This window comes from Mastigoproctus giganteus, chromosome 6 (assembly GCF_048544385.1).
Source record: "Mastigoproctus giganteus isolate SK-2022 chromosome 6, ASM4854438v1, whole genome shotgun sequence".
Lineage (NCBI taxonomy): Eukaryota > Metazoa > Arthropoda > Arachnida > Uropygi > Thelyphonidae > Mastigoproctus > Mastigoproctus giganteus.
The window spans coordinates 81,306,195-81,325,076 of record NC_143580.1 but is presented as its reverse complement, the minus strand read 5'-3'; the positions used below and the strand labels follow the sequence as shown (position 1 = coordinate 81,325,076).

The following is an 18,882-nucleotide window of genomic DNA, read 5'->3' as shown; positions in this document are numbered from 1 at the left end:
TGGCAGGGTTGTTAAGGACACTACTGACGCTATGCTGCTGCAACAGGATCTGGAAAGGTTGAACAGATGGGCTGAGAGGTGGCAAATGAAGTTTAACATTGACAAATGTAAAGTACTACATATGGGAAACAGTAACCCCAGAGCAACATATCAACTCTGCGGTACTACACTGACAGTGGTGGAGAATGAAAAGGACCTGGGGGTAATTGTGCAGACAGATATGAAGTTCTCTGAGCAGTGCTGATGAGCTGCAAGAGTAGCTCATGGTGTCTTGTCAATGATATACAGGAATTTTTCTAGCAGGGATAAGGAGGTGATTATTCCCTTGTATAAGGCAATGGTTAGGCCACATCTTGAGTACTGTATACAGGTCTGGAGGCCTCATTTCAAGAAGGATGTAGAGCTGCTGGAACAGGTACAGAGAAGCGCAACAAGATTAGTGAATGGAACAAAGTGTTGGTCTTACGAAGAAAGGCTTAAGTTTTGCAAATTACAGGGTCTGGAGACTAGGCACCGGCGAGGTGATCTGATAGAGGTGTATAAGGCTTTGAATGGTTTGAGCATGCTCAATGCCAATGGGATTCTTCATCTTGCTCAAAATAATCACCTCAGAGGGCATAAATTCAAATTGAGGAAGGACGGATGTCGGATAGATGTGCGGAAATTTGCCTTTGGCCAGCGGGTGGTAGGTTGGTGGAACCAAATTCCGTCACTTGTTGTTGAAGTTGATAGCCTAAACAAATTTAAGGCTCAACTGGACAGGTATTTCGAACGAACGGAGGGGTGAAGTGGGAGTGGTGTGTGTTTTTTTTTTTTTTTTTTGGCTGATGCTGAATAAGCTTGCTTTCTTGCATCATATGCCTCTACTAATGCTAATGCTAATTTTTTCAGAATTTCATTCCATTCCAGAGGGAATAGAATGAAATTCTGAAAAAATTGCTGCCTGTAGCCATAAATGTGTGATTTGCAGTCCAGTTTGAATGTGCTAATATAGAAAGGACATTAGTATTAGCAGTGGTATATGATGCAAGAAAGAAAGCTTATACAGCATCAACCAAAAAAAGCACAACACTTCCCATTTCACCTGTTCATTCCCTCCAATAGTTTATCTAGTTTTGCCTTGAATTTATTTAAGCTATCAACTTCCACAATGACAGAAGTTTGTTTCAGTAATCAACCACTCGCTTGCCAAAGCAAATTTCCACCCATATATTCTGCAACCATCTTTCCTCAGTTTGAATTTATGCCGTCTCAAGTGTGTAATCTGAGCAAGAGGAAGAATCCCATCAACACTGAGCTTGCTCAAACCATTCAGTGTCTTAAACATCTCAATCAGATCACCTCATGTGGGTTTACTGTTAAGTAAGTTTTAAGAAATAATGCTTAACCACGTTTAGCTTGTTTCAATTTGTTTATTGATAGGGAAAATTTTTTTTCTCTAATCAGTCCCAATATTTATATTAAAAGCAGCTTTATTTCTAAAGTACAAATTGAATTTCTTGATCAGACCAGATTTTGGGTTCTGAAGGTAGCTGATGGGACCAATATGCTGGCATGAAACCATGCTTGAATGGGGATAATCATTTTTTGTCTTGAAAAATCTTTACTTTCAAACATTAGGTTACGTAGGCTTTATGGTAAAAGTTAGAAGAGCCTGCGCAGTTAGACAGGTTTTTTTTATATATATATATATATATATATATATATATATATATATATAAAAGCCCCAGCACGAGAAGACATATAGTACTTGGTGCTGTGCATGAGTTGAAGGTTGAGAAGATGAAAGAAGATAATTATTGACATTAGACTTGAATTTCTGTAGATTGTAATTATCAGGAAATACATATGAAGGGAGAGTGATCCAGAAAACGGAAGTTGAGGGAATATATGAGGGGTGGGAGTTGGTTTTGTGAGTTTGAAGTTGGACGGTAAAAGGATACTCACTGCTGACAGTTTTTTTTTTTATGAAACCCCCAAACATGAAAGGTATAAAACCTATAGTACTTAGTACCATGCATGAGTTGAAGGAGATGGGGAGGAAGGGGATGCAGGAAACTTTACTCTGGTGACTAAACATGCGTTTCACCACTTCAAGCCTCCAATAAGCAAAGTGGTGGTATTTTAGCATTAGTATTAGTAAAGGCATATGATGCAAGAAAGCAAGCTTATACAGCTTCAGCCAGGGGGGAAAAAAAAAAACCTTCCCATTTCACCCATCCATTCTCTACTAAAGTTTGTTCACTCCTTCCCTGAATTTATTTAAGCTATCAACTTCCACGACAGATGTAAGTTTGTTCTAGAAATCAACTACTCGCTGGCCAAAGGCAAATTTCAACACATCTATTCGATGACTGTCTTTCTTCAATTTTAGTTTATGCCCCCTCAGGTTCGTAATCTGAGCAAGAGGAAGAATCCCATTAGCATTGAGCCTGCTCAATCCATTCAAGGCCTTATACACCTCAATCAAATCACCTCACTAGTGCCTAGTCTCCAGATGCAGCAATTTGCAGAACTTAAGCCTTTCTTCGTAAGAGCACTTTTCCCTTTGTTCCCCTCACCAGTCTTGTTGCCCTTCTCTGTACTCATTCTAACAACCCTACATGCTTCCTAAAATTAGGCTTCCAGACACGCAGTACTTGCTAACAAAATTCCTGTATTCATTGACAGGACCTCATGACCTGCTCTGGCAGCCTGTCTGTACTGGTTAGAAAACTTTATATTCACCTTCATATTCAACAGAAAGTGTCTATGAGACAGAGAACGGAGGGACTTTGTTAGAGATTGGTCATTAATTAATCTATACGCCTGACATTTTTTGGGGGCACACCCTAAATGTTGGAACAGCGTTACATTCTAGGGCAGATTTGCAATTTGTACAGAGCGAGTAGCTGTTTGAAAGAAAAGCAATGTCAAGAGCGAAAGAGAAAACCCAGTTTTTTAGGTGCATGGAAGCAGTACAGTCGGTCCTCGTATAACACGTGTTTACATTACACGAATTCGATCATACACGATTTATAAATAGGGGAACGTTATCTTATATAACACAAACCGAATTCGCTTATACACGATTCGCATTTGTGTTTACAAGAAATGGCAGTCGAACACGGAATCACCCCAACTGAACGCAACACGATAGGAATGAAGAAGATTCTGAAAATGTATTTATGTGTTTTATATAAGTGAAGGGGAAACACATTTCACCATAATAACGTAAAAACCAACACAATTCCAGCTATCGGTATAATCGCAAATGCAATTAGATGGAGTTTACTACCAGTTTATAACAGATTCCACTAGCAGAAATGCAACTGGAAATTGTTTTTATTGTTTTATGGTAGTAACCCCCAGAAATGTGCTTTAGTAAAATGTGAGGTGTTAATAGTGTATCTCGGCCTTTACGGTGTTGTTTATTCAGTTGCTACACGCGCACAGCTTTGTTTATGTGTATCAAGCGTGCCTCCTCGTTTTGTAATTGTGCTTTATTCCCAAAAAATGAGTAAAATACTTAAAAGGTGTGAAAAGGAAGCATTCTGGCTAAGACACTGCGGATTCAGAGAAAAAAAAAAGCAATATCGATAAACAGAGGTGGACTGGATCAAAAATTCTTAACCGGGAAAATTTATAGTGGCCTCATACTGCGGTTTATGGCCAAAATCACACAGGCCTTCGGCCCACCGTGGTTTCCCCCGTAAGGCTTCTGCCCGCCTCTGTCGATAGAGAAAAATTATGAAATTGTGAAACGCTTTGAGCGAAATGAAAGGCCATGTGATATTGCACGTGCTATAGACCTAAATCAGGCAACGCCGAGAATTACAAAGAATGGAGAGAAAATAAAAACAACTTTCATAGCAGGAACAACTCAGTGTAATTAAAATCCATTAGATTAAGACACAAGAATTGGAAGAAATGGAACGGCTGTCATCTGTTTGGATAGAAAATCAAACAAAAAGCAAGTTTGCTTACGATAGAAGCAAAAGCATTAGCAATATTTTATTACGACTTACATATTATAATTTATACCTACGTATTATAAAATACGTAAGTATTTTATTACGACTATTTTATTTAATATAATAATTTTTTTACGAATAAAATACGTATTTTATTCGTAAAAAATACTTTTTTAGTATTAAAAAATACTAAAAATACTTTATTATAATATTTTTATTACGTATTTTAATCGTTACCCGATTATAACGATTATAACGATTACCCGATTATAACGATAAAAATTACCCGACCTAACCCTACTTTTCCCATAGGGCCTGTTGTTTATATTGCACGATTTCGCATTGCACGAGGGTTTCTAGGAACGCAACTATCGTGCTATACGAGGACAGACTGTATTTGTAATGTGCTTACGCCAACAGAGATCAGAAGTCATGGTAATCTCCAATAGAGATATCATCTTGCCTAGAAATCGGATTGTCAACGAAGTTAAGCATAGGAGCAGAAGAATCCTTTTTGTGAATATAAGACAGGACTGAGTTTTAGAAGGATTTAAATCAACCAAGTTGTCTTTGCCCCACTGGAGAATTACCTGGAGATCAGCATTTAGGGAATTGGTAATGGATATTCGAGAAGTTGAAGCTGTTTGTGCAGGGCAAGATTTCTCAAATTGGAAGGCAGGATGCAATCTATTATCATCAGCAAAACTATGGAACTTCTCCACTAATGCAGGCATTCCCCAATGAATGCCTGCATTAGTGGAGAAGTTCCATAGTTTTTCTATTCTTCTACACCACAAGAAGAGGTCTTGGTTTGAATCTGCCATCGAACACAGGAGGAATTTTTTTTTTTCTTTCTTCACATTCTGGTCAAATTAGTTATTCTTGGATGAAAGCAGCACGATCCCCTCCTCCTGTCAAAAGAAACTTTAGTTTTTTATGCAGAAAAATAGGCAGTACAATGCAGTTTAGAGACAAAATACACTGGGTATTGTGAAAAAAAATTTGCTCGTTAGAAGTGAGAAACAGTTACTGTCTGGTATGTAGCTGTTTAAATTTAAGATTTTTTTCCAAGCATGAGTTATGGTTTCAAACCATCCTTTTAAAAAATGAATTTTTAATGAAAATGTTACACGTTATAGATATGTGATTATGAAATTTAATTTATTTACTTTTAATGTTTCAGGCTTTTTCATCAGCCAGTTGATGAACCGGTGAGACTCAAAAGGCATAAAATGATAGCAAAAGCATTTGCTCATAGACAAGAAATTAACCAAGGGCATTTATCATTCAGCTATCAAAGTACTCATGAAGATCCTGTTGGTATGTGTTTTTTTTTTTTTTTTGTTATTCTTGTGTATAGTAATTCATGTAAGCCTCTGATGTCTAATTTTGTATGAAATTTATTATCAGCCATAGAAACATTAAACAGCATTGTTAGATGATTCTTTATTCTTTTGATTTAAAAATGTTAACGTGTTAATAGGCATTCCTAAAATGTATCTGCTTGACATCAGTTTCTAACTTTTCATTCAGTTTTTTTTTTTTTTTTTTTTTTTTTGTGTGTGATTATTAGACCTACCTGTTATGAAGCTAATCTTAAAAACAACTCACAATTGCTGTTAAAAAGAAGAAACCCCAGTAAACCAGATGAATTAATTTAAAATAGAATTTATTGTGCTAAAAATTAAGTGAGAGAAATTGTACAGTATGTATTAGGTGCACCTGCCTACACAGAACATTATATAGCCTGAATGAAGAAAAGATGACTGTATGAATATTTGTGGAAATATTCATGCAGTCATCATTGTATGAGATGTAGCAATAAAGTTCTCGGACTGGTGCAATAAAAAGAACACAAAGTAAAGGAGTTCAAAAATTGTTTTATTTTTATTCAAAGTAATCACCACTTGACTGAATGCACTTATTACACCATTCTGAAAGTTTATGAAAAGAGTCAGCAAAGGTATCTAAGGAGATCATGTTCAATTTGACGGTTACATTTTTCTTTATGTCCTCAGCACCCTGAAATCTCATTACTTTGAAGGCAGTTTTCACTTTGGCAAAGAGGAAGAAATCTGCTAATGCTAGATTGGAGAGTATTGTGGATGGTTGAGCTTCTACAATGGCATGTTTCATTAGAAACGTCTTTGCAACAAGTGCAAAATGAGCAAGAGCATTGTTGTACAACAACCAGCTACCTTTTTCTTGAAAGTGCAACCTCACCCGGGAAATGCACTTCAGTAGTCTTTGAAGCACTTGTACATAGAATGCAGCATTGATAGATTCCTTGTGAATCACACGTTTGTTAAATATCATAATCAGCATTATCTTGATCCTGGACTTCTGAAATGGAACTGTTTGGGCCGTGGCGATGATTTTGAAGTCCATCACATGCTGTGATGCTTTATCTCTGGGTTGCAATGAAACACCCAACACTCACTTCCTTCCAGTGACAATACAGTCAGTGAAATTAGGATTGTCTTGAGAAGTCTGGAGGAAGTCTGTGCATGATGACACTTTGTTGCTTCTGCTCCATGAGGCTATGCCACTCAAATTTTGCTTAGACCTTCTTATTCATTTTCAACTCATCAGCCATCATTCTGAGGTCAAACAATGATCTTTGCCACAATTTTCTAAACTTTTGCAGCTCTGTCTTCATTTCAAGAGGTTGATCGAAGTTCACTTCTTAGGTCATCACGAACACCCTCATGTTCATCTTTGAACTGCTTATACCATTCAAACACACTAGTAGAACTTCATGGTTCATCACCATAAACAGTTTTTAACATTTCATGTTTCTGTTGCAGATTTTCCCAGTTTAAAGCAAAATTTGATATTTGTTTGTTGCGCTATTGCAAAATCATGACATGGAACATTAATGCTGCTAGCAAAACTGGTTTTTACTTGCATCCTTCAGCCTACTGGACAGTCTCCTTACCACCATCTGTTGGAGGAAGTTTGAACGACACCATACCATTTGTGTTTATTTTCAAACTCATTGAATACGACCACAATAGCACCATTCCAGAAACTTTATTTCCATGCCTTATAGAACATTATTACGGGGGTAGGGGGGGTTTCAAAAAAGATTTACATTCACCCAGAAGTAGTTGTGATAGAAGGCTGAAACAAATATTACACTTCTTCAACATAGTCACCAGACAAAATGGCACATTTTTTGCTGCCTCTCAATACAATTCCACAGGCTAGTTTTATAGAATTCCTCTGACTGTCCAAACTATGACTTGGCAACAGTAATCACCTCATCATCATCATCAACAACAAAGTGTTTTCAACGAAAAATGGACTTCAGGGCAGGAAATAAGAAAAAATCTGAGGGTGCAAAATCGGGATAATAAGCAGGATGCATCGATATTTCAGTTTTTCTTGAACCATTAACATTTCATGTGCACATTGTGCCCTTTCCTTCTTCTGGTAAGGGGATCATAAGTCTGAGAACCCATCTAGCAGACCCTTTACTCATATGCAACTGTTGATGGATGATGTTCTCCATAGACCTTACACTATTCTTCAAACAGGCCTCTGAGGTTGGGTATATTCATACTGTAGTTTTTAGTGTTTTGCACCAACCTTGCGTAGAAATAAAAATAAAAACACCAAGGAAACTGAACTTTTGATAACTGTGTTTATAATAAATTACAATAACCTGTATTTACAATAAATTTAACTTTACAATAAATTATACATACGAATTATTAAAATCTGCTACATTACAATCAATAAAATGCATTAAAATATACTAGATTAAAAGCGATAAAAATCGTAGCTTTCAAAGGCTCCAGCCTTCTTCTTCAGCGGTGTTTTCTTGTTCTGCAGTACATCTTTAAATATCAGTAGGTTAATGGTACTCCTCACGTGTTTTCATTCACACGTGTTCCGTTCTCTTGCGTTGTGGAACCGGAAGTGGCTCGAGCGGAAGTCATACGGAACCGTTCATCCCTTCTGAGGATAGTGGTCTCAAAGATGGGATGAATCCGCGTACCTCTATCTCTATTAATGTTAATTGTAGAACAAATCCGCAAACTCTCGAGCCACTTACGGTCCCAGAACTTATGCGCCCGATCGGTGATGATAGCATCGTCCGGGGAGATCTGGTGTTGCTTCTCCCAAAAATGCTCGGCCACGGCGGACTTGCCATATTCCGCATTTCTTATTGCCTTAGTGTGTTCCCCCAGACGATCTTTAAGACGGCGTTTTGTTTCCCCTACATAACATTCCCCACAATCCGGGCATCTAATGCTATATACGACCCCACTTGTGTTCTCTTTTTGAATGGGGTCTTTAACCTGAGACACGATTGTGTGCAGCCTCCGCCCTGGAAGCTGCACACAACGTGTCTGGTACTTTCTTAGTATTCTAGCTATATGATCAGTCAAACCCGGATAGTAGGGAATGTATGCAGTGGCTATTGGTGTAAAAGGCTCGCCTCTCCTCTGATTTCCTTTAACATATTTCTCTATAATCCTCTGGGGGTAACCACATTTTGCAAGATCCGTCGTGACCCGTTCATACTCTAACTTTCTATCATCGGAGGTACTGCAATGCGATTTTGCTCTATCAACTAAAGTTCTTATCACACTGTTCCTATGATGGTTGGTCTGAGCTGAGCTGTAATGCGAATACTGCCCTTTACACATGGACTTCCTATATACCCTAGTCTTTAGCTGTCGATCTTCCCTACAGACCAACACATCTAGGAACGGCAAAACCCCTCCTTCTTCCACCTCCGATGTAAATTGTATGAATGGGGAGAAGTCATTTAAGATGTTCAACACCTGATCTTCACTCCCCTTCCGAATAATTGAAAACGTATCATCCACATACCTTTTCCAGGGGCGCATAGGGAGAATACTAGCATTAAATATTCTGGCCTCGAGCTCCTCCATAGCTAAATTAGCTATAATTGCGCTAATGGGGGAGCCCATGGCTGTACCATTAACCTGCTTATACATAGTATTGTCAAACACCATAGTGGTGCTTGAGAGGCATAACTCTATTCCTTTCTCAATATCCTCCAGCTTTAGCTGCGTTCTAGTATTTAGGGTGGTGTCCCTCTGTAACGTCATGTGTGCACACCACACCCCATGCTCAATCGGAATACATGTAAATAGCGATTTCACGTCGAAAGAGATCATGATTTCATTCTCTTCTATGGGTTGGCTTCTAATAAACTGCACAAATTCTTTACTATCTTTAATACTGTATTCTGAAAGTCCCACTAGTGGGGATAATAATTTGGCTAAGAAACCAGAAAGTGCATAGGTTGGGCTGCCTATAAATGAGACTATGGGTCTAAGTGGCACATCTACTTTGTGAATTTTAGGCAAGCCATAAAATCTTGGCATTTGGCTACCTGTAGCGTGCAACATCCAATATTGTTCCTTAGAAATTTTGTTAGACTTAAGCCAACCCTGCACCATTCTGTTCACTTGCCGTTCCAAACTAAGAAGTGGACTTTTCTGAATAACTTTATAAGTCATCTGATCTTCCAGTATTAAAGATAGTAAAGAATTTGTGCAGTTTATTAGAAGCCAACCCATCGACGTGAAATCGCTATTTACATGTATTCCGATTGAGCATGGGGTGTGGTGTGCACACATGACGTTACAGAGGGACACCACCCTAAATACCAGAACGCAGCTAAAGCTGGAGGATATTGAGAAAGGAATAGAGTTATGCCTCTCAAGCACCACTATGGTGTTTGACAATACTATGTATAAGCAGGTTAATGGTACAGCCATGGGCTCCCCCATTAGCGCAATTATAGCTAATTTAGCTATGGAGGAGCTCGAGGCCAGAATATTTAATGCTAGTATTCTCCCTATGCGCCCCTGGAAAAGGTATGTGGATGATACGTTTTCAATTATTCGGAAGGGGAGTGAAGATCAGGTGTTGAACATCTTAAATGACTTCTCCCCATTCATACAATTTACATCGGAGGTGGAAGAAGGAGGGGTTTTGCCGTTCCTAGATGTGTTGGTCTGTAGGGAAGATCGACAGCTAAAGACTAGGGTATATAGGAAGTCCATGTGTAAAGGGCAGTATTCGCATTACAGCTCAGCTCAGACCAACCATCATAGGAACAGTGTGATAAGAACTTTAGTTGATAGAGCAAAATCGCATTGCAGTACCTCCGATGATAGAAAGTTAGAGTATGAACGGGTCACGACGGATCTTGCAAAATGTGGTTACCCCCAGAGGATTATAGAGAAATATGTTAAAGGAAATCAGAGGAGAGGCGAGCCTTTTACACCAATAGCCACTGCATACATTCCCTACTATCCGGGTTTGACTGATCATATAGCTAGAATACTAAGAAAGTACCAGACACGTTGTGTGCAGCTTCCAGGGCGGAGGCTGCACACAATCGTGTCTCAGGTTAAAGACCCCATTCAAAAAGAGAACACAAGTGGGGTCGTATATAGCATTAGATGCCCGGATTGTGGGGAATGTTATGTAGGGGAAACAAAACGCCGTCTTAAAGATCGTCTGGGGGAACACACTAAGGCAATAAGAAATGCGGAATATGGCAAGTCCGCCGTGGCCGAGCATTTTTGGGAGAAGCAACACCAGATCTCCCCGGACGATGCTATCATCACCGATCGGGCGCATAAGTTCTGGGACCGTAAGTGGCTCGAGAGTTTGCGGATTTGTTCTACAATTAACATTAATAGAGATAGAGGTACGCGGATTCATCCCATCTTTGAGACCACTATCCTCAGAAGGGATGAACGGTTCCGTATGACTTCCGCTCGAGCCACTTCCGGTTCCACAACGCAAGAGAACGGAACACGTGTGAATGAAAACACGTGAGGAGTACCATTAACCTACTGATATTTAAAGATGTACTGCAGAACAAGAAAACACCGCTGAAGAAGAAGGCTGGAGCCTTTGAAAGCTACGATTTTTATCGCTTTTAATCTAGTATATTTTAATGCATTTTATTGATTGTAATGTAGCAGATTTTAATAATTCGTATGTATAATTTATTGTAAAGTTAAATTTATTGTAAATACAGGTTATTGTAATTTATTATAAACACAGTTATCAAAAGTTCAGTTTCCTTGGTGTTTTTATTTTTATTTCTACGCAAGGTTGGTGCAAAACACTAAAAACTACAGTATGAATATACCCAACCTCAGAGGCCTGTTTGAAGAATTATTTCGATGTTATGGCCGTCCAATTGTGCAGTACGTCAGAGAATTTCAGAGACATAGTGTTAGGGAGGCGAAACATGAACAGCATTTGAGGTTTGCCCATCGATGCAAGACGCATAATCTCATTCCACGAGGCTTTCAAACAAAGCTACCCTTTGAAGATGAACGAGTATTTAACATTACCAAGTGGTATCAAAAGAAGATCCTTAATATATGGATCGAAAAATTACATAACAATTTATACCACATTAGGAGAGGTAAAAGGCAGTGCTTGGATAAGATAAATGACAAGTTGACTCCGATACACTTAGCAGGAGTGGTTAGTGTGGTAGCAGCTAAAGCAAAACAAATTTCGGACAGTTATAGACGGAGACAAATGGGGAAGTTTGACAAGCTTAGAGAACAAACCAAGCTTAGGGGCAATAGTGATAGCACCACCAAGGATTTTGTGGTGAATATGAGCAATAAACAACTAACTAAAGAGCAATTGGAGGTTCTAAATTTAGGACCGAAATTTGCCATGGTACCGCCCAGATTACCCGTTGCAGAAGTAGCAATGGGCGTGGAAAGGGCTATAAACAAACTTCCCGAAGCTACAGCTAATGAAGTTCGAGTAAAAGTAGCAGCGATCCTAAGTCAAGCTAAAGATGCCCCCTCCAATCTTAATGTGAAGCAAAAATTAGCGCTAAGAAGCCTTAAACAAGATGATAGCATCGTAGTCCTACCCGCGGACAAGGGCAGAGCAACTGTGGTTCTTGATAAGGAAGCATATAGAATTAAAGCGTTGGGTTTATTGGAAGATCAGATGACTTATAAAGTTATTCAGAAAAGTCCACTTCTTAGTTTGGAACGGCAAGTGAACAGAATGGTGCAGGGTTGGCTTAAGTCTAACAAAATTTCTAAGGAACAATATTGGATGTTGCACGCTACAGGTAGCCAAATGCCAAGATTTTATGGCTTGCCTAAAATTCACAAAGTAGATGTGCCACTTAGACCCATAGTCTCATTTATAGGCAGCCCAACCTATGCACTTTCTGGTTTCTTAGCCAAATTATTATCCCCACTAGTGGGACTTTCAGAATACAGTATTAAAGATAGTAAAGAATTTGTGCAGTTTATTAGAAGCCAACCCATAGAAGAGAATGAAATCATGATCTCTTTCGACGTGAAATCGCTATTTACATGTATTCCGATTGAGCATGGGGTGTGGTGTGCACACATGACGTTACAGAGGGACACCACCCTAAATACTAGAACGCAGCTAAAGCTGGAGGATATTGAGAAAGGAATAGAGTTATGCCTCTCAAGCACCACTATGGTGTTTGACAATACTATGTATAAGCAGGTTAATGGTACAGCCATGGGCTCCCCCATTAGCGCAATTATAGCTAATTTAGCTATGGAGGAGCTCGAGGCCAGAATATTTAATGCTAGTATTCTCCCTATGCGCCCGTGGAAAAGGTATGTGGATGATACGTTTTCAATTATTCGGAAGGGGAGTGAAGATCAGGTGTTGAACATCTTAAATGACTTCTCCCCATTCATACAATTTACATCGGAGGTGGAAGAAGGAGGGGTTTTGCCGTTCCTAGATGTGTTGGTCTGTAGGGAAGATCGACAGCTAAAGACTAGGGTATATAGGAAGTCCATGTGTAAAGGGCAGTATTCGCATTACAGCTCAGCTCAGACCAACCATCATAGGAACAGTGTGATAAGAACTTTAGTTGATAGAGCAAAATCGCATTGCAGTACCTCCGATGATAGAAAGTTAGAGTATGAACGGGTCACGACGGATCTTGCAAAATGTGGTTACCCCCAGAGGATTATAGAGAAATATGTTAAAGGAAATCAGAGGAGAGGCGAGCCTTTTACACCAATAGCCACTGCATACATTCCCTACTATCCGGGTTTGACTGATCATATAGCTAGAATACTAAGAAAGTACCAGACACGTTGTGTGCAGCTTCCAGGGCGGAGGCTGCACACAATCGTGTCTCAGGTTAAAGACCCCATTCAAAAAGAGAACACAAGTGGGGTCGTATATAGCATTAGATGCCCGGATTGTGGGGAATGTTATGTAGGGGAAACAAAACGCCGTCTTAAAGATCGTCTGGGGGAACACACTAAGGCAATAAGAAATGCGGAATATGGCAAGTCCGCCGTGGCCGAGCATTTTTGGGAGAAGCAACACCAGATCTCCCCGGACGATGCTATCATCACCGATCGGGCGCATAAGTTCTGGGACCGTAAGTGGCTCGAGAGTTTGCGGATTTGTTCTACAATTAACATTAATAGAGATAGAGGTACGCGGATTCATCCCATCTTTGAGACCACTATCCTCAGAAGGGATGAACGGTTCCGTATGACTTCCGCTCGAGCCACTTCCGGTTCCACAACGCAAGAGAACGGAACACGTGTGAATGAAAACACGTGAGGAGTACCATTAACCTACTGATATTTAAAGATGTACTGCAGAACAAGAAAACACCGCTGAAGAAGAAGGCTGGAGCCTTTGAAAGCTACGATTTTTATCGCTTTTAATCTAGTATATTTTAATGCATTTTATTGATTGTAATGTAGCAGATTTTAATAATTCGTATGTATAATTTATTGTAAAGTTAAATTTATTGTAAATACAGGTTATTGTAATTTATTATAAACACAGTTATCAAAAGTTCAGTTTCCTTGGTGTTTTTATTTTTATTTCTACGCAAGGTTGGTGCAAAACACTAAAAACTACAGGACCTTACACTAGTTTCGAGCTCTGCAGCTAGTTCTTTGACACTAGCTCACTCGAAGTTCACTTCTTAGGTCATCACGAACACCCTCATGTTCATCTTTAAACTGCTTATACCATTCAAACACACTAGTAGAACTTCATGGTTTGAGGTTTTTCCACATTTGAATTGCTTATAGTAATGCACTGAGGTTTTTCCACATTTGAATTGCTTATAGTAATGTTACACTGTAACCTAGGCATCTTCTCCACAAACAGTGACCATTTATTCATGGATTGTTTTGGGTGCTTTCCCTTGAGAAAGAGGAACCAAATCACTGATCTGTATTTCACTTTTTACATTGTGACACTACATTCAGCACTGCAATGGAAAAAAAAAAAACCACTGTCAGACCGAAACCGAAATTTGTGTGGTTGCTATAGAGATTTCAAGATATTAAAAAAAAAAAAAATTTTTTTATCATTCTATCACTACTACTGTGGTGAATACAAATCTTTTTTGAATGTCCCCCCCCCGTAAACATTGTATAAATTGTTAATCCTATTGCAGGCCTGTTTTGAAGTCATAGCAATGAGTGGTGGGGTGTGCAGAATTCACCACTCAGGTTTTTGAGGTAAACAGCAAAAAATTATTGAAAACAAGAAAGTTTAAAAAATTATTCTTAATTCTAAACTATATTAGATAATATCTTCAAAAACCGTTTTCCCAACTACCTTAAGCCATCAATAAAAAGCCCTTATGCACGGGGATAAGCACTGAAACAAATCTTGTCATTACATTTTGTCAGTAGTGACAAGATTTGTTTCAGTATGCCTTAAGACAGTTTTCGCTTTCATCTCAACTGACAACTGAATGATGGAAAATTAACACTATTACTTATTAAGCCTAAATTTCTAATCTGAAACATAGCCATAAAGAATTTTTTATAGCTATACCGTTCCAGTGAAAAAGTAATTATTTATGCAAAAGGAGGCATTTATGATGCTTGACGAATGCTGAAATTTTAACATTTTTTTGAAAATTTACAAAAGTTTTTCAATGTTGGTTGGTGTTGAATGCTTTTTAACACCCTTTTGAAGGTTAAGTAGGGCTTTTTGTTGAAGTAAGGGAATTCGTGCACACTATTTTTATTGCTAAATTCTACTGAAAAGTAATTCACTTGTTTTCTTCTAAAAATAATTCTTTGAGAAATACCATGTAGTGTCCATTTCACAGTATATAACCAACAATATCATTAATTACTTATAACCTGGGTGGAAATAGCTTTTCATAACTATATGGATGTTTTATTTACGTAGTACTAGGGAAATAGACCCAAATTCCAGTAATGTCAGTATAGATGTTCATGACATCTCTGGAATTGGGAGATGACATCCACCCTTGTCACCTCCTTCTTATAAATGCCATTAACATGCTGTAGTTTTAAATTAGTTGTAACATAATGGAGATGCAGGAGATAAAACATAACTTATACACTGCACAAAAGCCATTTATTTTGGATTATTTTAAAATTCACTTACATTAAATATGTTGTAATTGAACTAGTTTGAACTGAGTAAATTTTGTTATTAAAATATGAATTTTATTTATTATTTTTTTTATAACAAATAATCCCGCCAATACGAGGACTGATATAAAAGTAATGCCTCCTAATTTTTTTCTTTCAAATGTGGTGCCGTAGATAATTTTGTGTGTCACTGAGTGGTCACTAGAGGTCTCTGATTTCATCTTACTGAGTGGCAGTGTTATTGGTCTCTTGAGTGCAGCACACAGATAGTTCAAAATGGTGGATGTTACAGATATATGTATCAAGCAAAGAGTGGTGATTGCATTTTTTACGAATGAACTTTTGAAATCCATACATGTCGCAAAAATGTTTATAATGACAATACTGTAGATGTGAGTACAGTTAGATGTTGAGTAAGACACTTTAAGAGTGGGGAAAGTGACATTGTTGACAAGCTCCGAAGTAGCCGGCCAGTGAGAACGGAAAATAAGAGCCGGATCGACACACTGATCAAACACTACTGCCACATCGCAACACACGAATTGTGCGGTGCAGTAGATAGGGGGGGAACCTCCGGTGATAACCATCATAAAGAGTGGGCCAGTAAATCAGATTGTCTTATAATGGGGGATTTTAACTTCCTAGATATTGACTGGAACTTATCGGCTGGTCATTTGAAAATTAGCAATGATTTTATGGATTTATTGGATGATTGTTTTCTACAGCAAGAGGGAGTAATACTCTTGATCTGATTATCAGCTATGATTCTTCGTGCGTTACGATTCTGCAGATAAAGGAACCACTAGGTAGCAGTGATCACAATGTGCTGAAGTGGGATTTACTCAAAGAAGTAACTACCATCAGGGGTAAAGGGAAGGGTTTTTGCTTTTGTAAAGGTCTCAGACAGTTTGCAAATTGTATGCAATGGGACCAACTGATGATGTTACCATCAGCAAATTCTAAATGGGAAGCATTCAAGGAAGTAATCGTGGAAGTTAGTATGCTTTTGTCACCAATAAGAAATACTGTTCAAGGTTTCAGCCTAAGTGGATGTCAGATGAACTAATCAGACTAGTGGCAGAGAATAAAAATGCGAGGGATATGTATAAATTATCAGGTGATGCAGAAGACTGGGGTAGATATAAACTAGTGATAACCAAATCACAAAGGAGGTTAGGCAAGCAAAGGCAGATTAAGAGAAATCTTTGGCAAAGAAAAATAACAAAAAAGACTTGTTTACTTATATGAACTCTAGAAGGAATGGGATGAATCATATTGGTCCACTTGATATCGCTGGTTCGACTATTGGTGATCCTCTTCACATAGTTGACAAACTGAATGATTGCATCTATGTTCACACATAAGGAATTCTGTAGGAAAGTGGAGGCCAGAAGCTTATCATACTCTAGCAGGTAGCTAAATGATTTTGTAATAGCTGAGAGCAAAGTGGACGGGATATTCTGGGTTGGATGGAATCTATCCAGTTATATTAAAGAGGGAAGCAGAGAAAGTAAGCAAACCCTTGACCATAATTATGAACCGTAATTATGAACTCGGGTGAGGTCCCGTGGACTGGAGATGTGCAAATGTGTCCCAAATTCACAAATGGGGAACAAAGCGTACACGAGTAATTACAGACCTGTTAGTTTAACTTTATTCTGGGGAAAAAATGGAGTCACTAGTTAAAGAAGAGTTGCAGGATCATCTAAACAAGACTGCTGTAATAGTGCAGACACGGCATGGGTTTGTTAAGGGGAAGGCTTGTGTGACCAATTTGATTGCATATTACGATGTGGTCACAAAGGAACTGGATGCAAAAGATAATTTTAATATCATATACTTGGATTTTAGGAAAGCTTTAAATACTGTGCACATGGAACTGTACAAATTGGAGCAGTATGGCATTAAGGGCAAGTTGCTGCAATGGATAAAGGGATGGCTGAGTAGGAGATGGCAGAGAGTGGTAATAAATGGACACTGCTCTATGTGGACTAATGTTATTAGTGGAGTCCCCCAGAGTTCCATGCTGGGCCCATTGTTGTTTTGTGTATTTATTAATTATATCGATGAAGGTATATCAGGCTTAATGTCCAAGTTTGCAGATGATACAAAAGTTGGCAGGTTTGTTAATAATAGTAAAGACAGTATGCTACTGCAACAGGATCTAGAAAAGTTAGGTAGATGTGCTGAGAAGTGGTAACTGAACTTTAACATTGACAAATGCAAAGTACTGCATATAGCATTAGAATTAGTTGAGGCATATGATGCAAGAAAGCAAGCTTATGCAGCATCAGACAAAAAAAAACCTTTCCATTTCATCCATCTACTCACTCCAAACGTTTGTCTAGTTCAGCCTTAAATTTATTTAAGCTATCAACTTTCACAACAACAGATGGAAGTCTGTTCCAGCAATCAACTAACCACTGGCTAAAGGCAAACGTCCGCACATCTATTCTACAACTGTCTTTCCTCAATTTGAATCTATCTCCCCTCAGGTGCTTAGTCTGAGGAAGCGGAAGTATCCTGTCGCATTGGGCTTGCTCAAACCATTCAAGGACTTGTACACCTCAATCAGATCACCTCGCAGGTGCCTAGTCTCTAGATGCTGCAAATTGCAGAACATGAGCCTTTCATCATAAGCGCACCCCCTTTGTTCTCTTACCAATCTTGTTGCCCTAAAATGAGGCCTCCAGACCTGTATGCAGCACTGAAGGTGTTGCCTCACCATTGCCTTATACAAAGATAATCACTTCCGTATCTCTGCTAGCAAAATTCCTATATATCATTGACAAAACTCCGTGAACTGCTCTGGCAGCCCATCTGCACTGCTCAGAGAACTTCATATCTGACTGTACAATTACCCCCAGGTTGTTTTCATTGTCCACCTCCCTCAGTGTACTGTCACACAGTAGGTACATTTCTCTTGGGTTACTGATACCAATATGCCGTACTTTGCATTTGTCAATGTTAAACTTCAGTTGCCATTTCTCAGCCCATTTGCCCAACTTTTCCAGATTCTGTTGAAGCAGCATACTGTCATTACTGTTATTAACAACCCTACCAACCTCTGTATCATCTGCAAACTTGGACATTAATCCTGATATACCTTCATTGACATTATTGATAAATACACAAAATAACAATGGGCCCAGAACCGAACCCTGGGGGACTCCAGTAATAACATTAGTTCACGTAGAGCAGTGTCCATTTATTACCGAACTCTGCCATCTCCCACTCAACCATCCCTTTATCCATTTGGCAACTTGCCCTTAATGCCATACCACTCAAATTTGTACAACAGTTTTCCATGTGCAACAGTATCAAAAACTTTCTTGATATCCAAGTATATAATATTAAAATTCTCTTTTGCATCCAGTTCCTTTGTGACCATATTGTAATATGCAATCAAATTGGTCAGACAAGACTTCCCCTTAACAAACCCATGCCGTGTCTGCACTATTACTGCAGTCTTGTCTAGATAATCCTGCAACTCTTCTTTAACTAGT

The 18,882-nt window shown here is 38.7% G+C and overlaps 1 protein-coding gene across 1 annotated transcript in view; it reads left to right on the top strand.

The window, feature by feature from the left end:
- Nucleotides 1-18,882, top strand: part of smo (smoothened, frizzled class receptor) — a 289,675-nt gene that overhangs the window by 212,802 nt on the left and 57,991 nt on the right. The window contains exon 10 of the mRNA XM_090376231.1: nt 5,137-5,273. Coding sequence (XP_090232357.1) covers nt 5,137-5,273 — 137 coding nt within the window. The remainder of the gene's footprint in view (nt 1-5,136; nt 5,274-18,882) is intronic.